The sequence below is a fragment of the Otolemur garnettii genome, unplaced genomic scaffold, assembly GCF_000181295.1.
Source record: "Otolemur garnettii isolate 467f Iridium unplaced genomic scaffold, OtoGar3 scaffold00003, whole genome shotgun sequence".
NCBI lineage: Eukaryota > Metazoa > Chordata > Mammalia > Primates > Galagidae > Otolemur > Otolemur garnettii.
This window is the reverse complement of record NW_003852398.1, coordinates 7,355,974-7,363,821: the sequence shown is the minus strand read 5'-3', so window position 1 is coordinate 7,363,821 and position 7,848 is coordinate 7,355,974. Positions and strand designations below refer to the sequence as shown.

Sequence of the window (7,848 nt, the reverse complement as noted above, 5' to 3'; positions counted from 1 at the left end):
ACTTGGATGATTTATTTCTGAGCGTGAACCTGACTTTTTAGCTCTAAGTGAGGAAACAGTGGACAGAAGGGTTACAGTTCAGCAGAGACCCCTCTCTTGTCTTCTTTCCAGCAGGCTGTGCTCAGAGCGTGGGCTTATGACACCTAAGGATATTGGTGTGGTCTGCTAGTTCCTTTGGAGAGAAAATCATTTGTGAGACTTCCCTCTGCGTTGCCTGTGTTAGCAGGGGAAATTACAGAGGAGGAGCCAGGAATGGATCTGGGCATTGACCAAACCGATGAGTTGGATCCGGGAGTGACCGACATGTTAGATTAACCTACCTTGCTTAACAATAATTTTCCAGTTACAGCCCATTAAGTGCAATGTCTTATGTTACATTGTGATTAGATTGGGGTATAGCTGATTTATTTTGTTTATTATGTTCTAACAAATAGGCCAGAGGCATGGAATAGGCTCATAGGCCCTAATTGCTTAGACGAAGTTTTCTTGGCATATATAAATGTGCCTCAGTCTGGTTTATCTCTTATTAGTTAGAAGGAGGAGCCTATTTATTTTCTTGATAAATAGGAGAGTCCCATGGGGCTTCCTGATTAAACCATGAGACAGATGTTTCATGAGAGGGAGAAGGACGGGGAATCAATCAGTGGTTCATTTTGCAGAGAACCAATTCACGATGTAAACATGAGGAAAAGAGCATCAGTAAATTTGTGTCATGCAGCATTAATGAGAATGGGATCCTGCCTTCATGGTGGAATTTTCCTTTGCCACGCCTCTGCTCCTCAGAACAAGTGAACAGGAGAGCTTGGTTGACTGGTTTAATAGGCTAAGCTTCCTTCCTTCTGCTAAGATGATCAGAGAGAGTCTTCATTTGGGGATGATAAGGAAGGTCATGGTGCTGGTACCTACTTGCTAGGTGCAGGCTGGTCACAGTGAATGAGCCACTGAGGCCCCTGATTTCATGGTGCAGTGGGGTGAATTCAGATGATAACTACATGGATAAACAAACAAGAGCAACACCAGAAAGCAATCTAAGCAATGTGGATAATTAAAACGGGGTGACGTGATGGTATTTGACTGGATGTTACTTCCAAGTGGGTGTCGAGGTGACGTTTAAATTGAAGATGAGATAAGACTTGGCAGGCGTGTGCCTTGCTGGCTTTATCCTCCTCTCTGGCTGCTGACTCTTCCTAGTCCCCTCTGTGGGGGCAGGCTTCCAGCTCCTTGAGCCCGAGGAGCTGGCACGTGGGTCCAGCTGACTGTTGACTTCCCTCTGTCTGCTTGATAAGGCTTCACTCTCACTGGCCCTGTAAGAGCACAGCAGCACATAGCAGGAGGTTCCCTAAGACTTAGCTCAGTTTGGGGGTAACCACTAACCCTCAGGAAACAAGGGTGACAATAAGGGAGCACTCATGAGTTACTGAATCAGGCAACATGTGCTCTAAGTCCCATTGTCCTGCTTCTCCAACACATTCAAGTTTCCTAAGGCCAAAGTAGGAGAGAGTGGGAGACATCATAGATTGGCACGACTCCGAGTTAGGGTCGTGCACCCCTCCAGAGAATAGGCTGTACTCCAGCATTTCGCTAGAGCAAAATATGTTTACATAGCATATTAAGATTCTCCAGTGCATGGATTGGGGCTTTCAAATAAGACAGTGCTTAAAGATCTGGTATCTTGCTTTGAGCAGGTAAAATATTTTCAGAGAAAGGGGTGTAATGGGGACTTATTTAAGAATCTTACAGGTTTATCCATCTTATCAGCTTGCTAGACCTGCCAAAACACAGTATCAGGGATTGGTTTGCTTAAACAACAAAAATGTATTAATATTTTCTCGGCCGGGTGAGGTGACTCACGCCTCCTAGCACTCTGGGAGGCTGATGTGGGTGGATCGCTTGAGCTCATGAATTCAAGACCAGTGTGAGCAAGAGTAAGACCCTGTCTCTACTAAAATAGAAAAACTAGCTGGGCACTGTGGTGGGTGGCTATAGTCCCAGTACTTGGGAAGCTAAGGCAAGAGAATCACTTGAGCCCAAGAGTTTGAGGTTGGTGTGAGCTATGATGCCACCAAACTCTACTGAGGGCAACATAGTGAGACTGTCTCAAAATATATATATATTTTCTCACCATTCTGGAGGCTGGAAGTCTGAGGTTGCGGCATTGGATGGGGGGAGATTTCTTCTGAGGCCTCTTGTCTTGGTTTGCAGGTGGCTGATCTCTCCCTTGGTCTTCATCCTGGTCTTCCCTCTGTGTGTGTCTGTGGCCTAATATTTTCTCATTTGGACTCCAGTCATATTAGATTAGGACCTACTCCTTTTACCTTAATTACCTCTTTAAAGATCCTGTTTCCAAATGCAGTCCCATTTGGAGGTACGAAAGTTAGCACCTCAGTATATGAATTTTGGGGGATGGGTGGGTAGAGAGGGGAGGATTGAGCCCATAACATGTAGGAATCTTTCAGATGCCAGGGCCTCTGAGGCTCTGGAATGCCTCTGGAAGACACGATCTAGACATCTCAAAAAATACTAATAATCCTAATGGGAGGAGAGAAGTAATTAGGGGTGAAGGTTGCTATAAAAGAAGCAGCATCTGAGTTTCTAAGGATGGAAGGGATTTGGAAGTACGGAGGCGTAATAGGTAAGCATTTGAGGTGGAGGTGCAGGAGGGGATGTTTAGGAAGAAGGATCCAGGGGTGCAAGTGAGCACTGTGTGTTTACAGAGCAGTAAAGCAATCTTTGTGACAAAAACACAGGACTTATATTCCAAGAATGGTGGGGAATCAGTTGCTAGGACAGCTGCATCTACTATGTCTGGGCCCTGTCATATCAACTGGGGAAGACAAGAACTAATAGGGTAGGAATTAGGGAGCTATTCATGTTGTTGGGGGGAGGAAAATGAAGTAATAAATGCAACTTTTAAAGGAGGTGAGTTTGTCTAAGATTTCGGGATGGATTGGAGGAGGGCATCAAGCAGCGAAGAGGCTGTTGCAACATCCATCTGGATGTGAGATAAGTGGGGGCCTCCAACTCAAATGCCTGCAGGACAAGGCACATGACTAGAGGGGGCCTTCTTAGCCTGAAAGCCCATGTGTCCCCGGCCTCTCCTCTCTCCTGGCCAGTAGTGAGAGCTGGGAGAGGACAGAAGCATGTGTCCATTCCTCCAGCCAGGCAAAGGACAGAGCTTGTGCCCATCAGGGTTCTAGAGAGATGGAACCAGCAGGCTGTGGGTTTGACATCTTGTGGGGCAGGCTGGTGGGCTGGAAACTCAGGTGGGATTGCTATACCCCAGTGTCGTACAGAATTCCTCCTCTGGGAAACCTTGTTTTTTGATCTTTAGGCCTTCAGCTGGTGGGATGAGGCCCATGGCAATCTGGAAGGTACTCTCCTTTACATAGAGTGACCGTAAAGTGAACACAAAGTGATTGTAGATGTTAATCAGGTTTACAAAATACCTTTCCAGCAGCATCTAGACTGGTGTTAAACCAATCCACCAGGCACTGTAGTCTCGCCAAGGTGACACATCAAATTCAGCCATCACAGTGTCCTAGCAATAAGGTGTGGACCATATCCCAGCCTTGCCTTGTTCCCAGAAACTCTGCACACCCCTGCTCCCTTCCTCCTGAATCAGGCACAGTGAGAGGCTGGGGGTGGCTGCTTGGCCCTGGGCCCTGAATCTGATAGCTTGTTCTCTGTGCATATGCCCATGTGTGAATTTCCTTGCAGGAGGAGAGGCTTGTGAGGCCAGGCCCAGGGATCTCTGCTCTGATGACAATGTTATGCCTGGTTGTTCCTTCTCTGGCTGATCCCAGATGGCACAGGGGCCCAGGATTACCTTTGAGCAGAGCATTCAGGCATTCCCTTCTGAGTGCTTTCTGATGGTGAGGGAGCTATTTTGTAGCAGTATGTTTGTGGTCTTTGATATCAGAGTTACTGGACTCAAAGTCCAGTGTCTCATGGGCTAAGGTTATGACTTTGGGGATGCCTCTTATCTTCCGTGTGTCAGTTTCCCCGTCTGTAAAATAGGGGTGCAATGATTGTATGATCTTCAGAGTTTTTAGGGCTCACATATGATGATGTCAGAGCCACCTAGCCCTGTGCACGGGACATTAGTGCAGTTCATGAGTTTCGACTTTCCTCCTAATCACACAGCCAAGTGCAGTTCCCTGCCCCCTTCAGGTTAGGCCTGCCATTGTGTGTTTATAGAGCAGTAAAGAAATGCCTTGCTTTGGCTTGTGTTGCTTTGGCCCATGAAATGCAAGCAGAAGGGATGTGCATCTCTTCTGGGTAGAAGATTTACAAGCCAGTAAGTGATTTGTCACATTCCCTTCTCCTGTTCCCTTCCACAGGGGACAGTGGAAGCACCTGTGTTGAGGTAGATCTGTGAGCCAGGGGCCCAGAGTAAGTAAGTGGGCAGAGCCCCCACCTGCCTGCAGTGGGCCTTCAGTCCACATTAGAAGTCATTGCTAGTGCTATGAGCTCTGACACACTGGGGTCACTGGGTACCACCCCAATCCAATCTGTGTGTTCGGTAAATGGTAGGTATTATTATTTTCCCTCTTCCTTTGGACTTCTCCCTGAGAGGTGCTGAGCAGTGATGAGACTGATGGAGTCATTTGTAGCAAATGCTATTTTGGGAGCCATCACCTTGCACATAGGGAGCCCTGCCTGGACAGCTGATACCGCACTTCTATCTTCTCTCTTCCTGGCAGTTTGAGGTGGAGGAATTGGGATTGAGCACTAGAGTCCTGCCAGTTGGTGTCCTTTACAAACCTCACCGTTCTTATCTGTGAAATGGGTGCGATCGCCTTGTTTCCTACCTTTTCTGAGACCGATTGTATGATTGGTACATGGATCCCAAGTGTTAAGTGCATCCCTCCGAAATCACTATGACTGGGTTTCCTTTCCTACTGTTTCCCCCATTCAGCACACGGTGTGTAACTCTTTGCTTCCTGCCCCACAGGACCTTGGAAATAAAGACCTCAACAGGGATAAAATTTACTTGATTTGTCAAATAGTCCGAGTTGGGAAGATGGATCTTAAGGATACTAATACGAAGAAGTGCACACAGGGACTGCGGAGGCCCTTCGGGGTGGCAGGTAACGTCACTCTCTGCCCTGTTGACTTTTTATCAGGACCCACATTTTATGTGGCTAAATTGTATTTTATTTATTTAATTTTTTTTTAAGATGGCTCAATTTTAAAGACGACTTCTTTTCCCTCTCCTCCAGCCACCCCCACCCCTGCAAAATTTATGTCAGACAGCCATTAATAACTACATTTCTGGTGACTAAATTGAGATAATTGGTGACTAAGGCTAGATTGATGATGGATACAGTGAGTAATGGGATCTTTGCGTCTGGAGCCGAGCCTGGGGAGCAGTGGGCTGTCTGAGCGGTTGGCGCCTTCGCTCCCCGGTGCCATGAAAGAGGAGAAACAATACAGGCAGGATCTAATTATGGGGAGCAAATCATTTCAAAAGAATATCCAGGACAGGAAATGCAGTTACACAGGATGAGTCACCTACCATACATCTAGATTTTAGATGGAAATGGACGTTTGGAGAGTTGGTGTGACCTGAGGCAGAGCCCCTCAGGAGGCCGCTGGACAGAAGCATCAGCCCCATGTTCCCCTCCGTGCTTCAGCTTCCTTGGGGTTTTCAGGGGTTCATCATTCTTGCCCTGCTTTTATGGTTTTTCTTTTTTAATCTTTGACTATCACCCGCACTGTTATTTACCTAATATGTTTTCTTTAAGCAACCCACTTTATTTAAACTAAAGTACATTTTTCCTAAAAGACAGTTTACCTGTGAAAATGGCAATTTGATATGCCAGTTTTATTCTCTTATTAAAATATGAATTTTTAATCGCATATCATTTATAACCCCTGAGTCCCACGTGTAAACGCAGCGTTGGAGGCTCCTTACTCCGGGATGCCCTGGCCTTCTGCAGTCCCAGCCCTGCTGGGTCTCCGTCTACCCCCTGCTGGCTCTCCGTCTACTCCCCTGGCCTTTCTAGCAAAGTGGTAGAGTAGAAGACATTAAACTGAGCTGACAGTGTTGCTGGCCGGCCAGCCAGATGATCTTGGGCGAGAATGTCCTCCGGGCCTTAGTTTCATTATATACCAAATGAGGGGAAGAATCTGTACCTTGGACCTGGTTAACCTATGAAATCAGCTCCTGATCTAAGATGCCCTGATTCTATTTGCAGGACACTCCAGACATGACAACATTCCTGTTAAGGCAGTGAGTGTCCTCCAACACTCTTTCAAAGTGTGCCTTTGTCCTCAGCTATAGCCTGCCCTTTCTCTTGGTGTCAGGTGATAGAAATCTGATGTAAACTGGCACAAGCCAAAAAAAAAAAAAAAAAAAAAAAAGATACTCTCTACTGGTGTAACTGAAAAGTTTAGGGATATGCTGTTTCAGGCATAGCTGGATCCAGGAACTCAAATAAACTTACCTCTTTCTTGCTCAGATGCTATGTCTGTATGCTGGCTTATTATGAAGATGACTGTTCAATCAGCCGGCAGAATAGCAGGCAATTTTATTCCAAGCTTGCACCCTACCAATTAGCAACCTGGTGGAAAGAACTTACCTCTTTCTCATTAGTTTCAGCAGGAGCCCCAGGAGCTCTTGGGCTAATTTTAGAAGCATATACCCCAGGGGGATATGATTCTCTATAACCCAGGCCGGGTGATATGAACAACCCTGGAGCCATAGGGAGAGTGCCCTACCCAAGTCACCAGCTGAGAGCGTGGGTAAGGAGGCTCTGTTATTCAGGGAGAGTGGGTACTGGTCAGAATCCAACAATCCTGTTCCCCTCTGCTCTCTAAGTGCCCTCCCTAGCTAGATGCAATCAGTGGTTGATTATCACAGAAGCAATTTTAAAGGCTCCCTGGCCAGTGCCTGAAGTGTTGGAGGTATTTTATGTTACCAGGATTTTGGCTCCACTTGAGTAGCTTTTCTCGACCCTCTCTCCAGCTCTCGTCTCTATAATCCCCACTCTAGGGTGGGAGCTCTTTACCTTGGTTTTATGGACCTTTATTGGCTGAGTTAAGTTTCAGGGGATCCAGGATCCCTCTGGAATTGCAGGGTTCAAGGTCTTTACAGTGACATAGTGTCTGTGCATTTAAAGATGTTTATGAAAAGAGGTTGAATATTTCATTAGGTTCTCAGATCCTACAGAGACCCAATCACTGCAATTTTTCTTGAGAGTCTCACTTTATCCCCCTTGGTAGACTGCCATGGTGTCATAGCACACAGCAACCTCAAACTCTTGGGCTCAAGTGATCCTCTTGCATCAGCCTCCCAAATAGTTGGGACTATAAGCACCCACCACAACCTCCAGCTAGTTTTAGAGAGTGGGGAGGGTCTTGCTCTTGCTCAGGCTGGTCTCGAACCCCTGAGCTCAGGCAATCCGCCCACTTCACCCTCCCAGAGTGCTGGGATTACAGGTGTGAGCCACTGCACCTGGCCTTTGGAGTTGGGCTTTGTAGGCACAGTAGACATTCAGTACACGTGTGCCCATCCAAACCTAATTGCTCTGACGTTTTCCTTTTGGCCTCTGTGAACCCTGGGGCTGTTGGACGCTTCCGGGCCTGCCGACCTCCCAGCCTGCTCTGCCGGAGGCATTTGTCTGGATGCTGTCCGTGTGTCATCTAGCGCTGCTTGCTCACCTTCTAGGCATCCCAGGCCCTCCTTCCTGCCCTATAATCTTATTCCATTGTCATCCTTTCTGAGAACAGGGGCTGCTAAACCAATTCATTTCTCTCCTCTTTCTAGTTATGGATATAACAGACATCATCAAGGGGAAAGCAGAGAGTGATGAAGAAAAGCAGCACTTCATTCCTTTTCACCCG

General features: G+C 46.9%; 1 protein-coding gene across 1 annotated transcript in view; it reads left to right on the top strand.

Moving 5' to 3' along the window:
* Positions 1–7,848, top strand: part of DOCK2 (dedicator of cytokinesis 2) — a 430,752-nt gene that overhangs the window by 47,541 nt on the left and 375,363 nt on the right. The window contains exons 10-11 of the mRNA XM_023515279.1: positions 4,955–5,090; positions 7,772–7,847. Of these exons, the coding sequence (XP_023371047.1) occupies positions 4,955–5,090; positions 7,772–7,847 (212 nt within the window). The remainder of the gene's footprint in view (positions 1–4,954; positions 5,091–7,771; position 7,848) is intronic.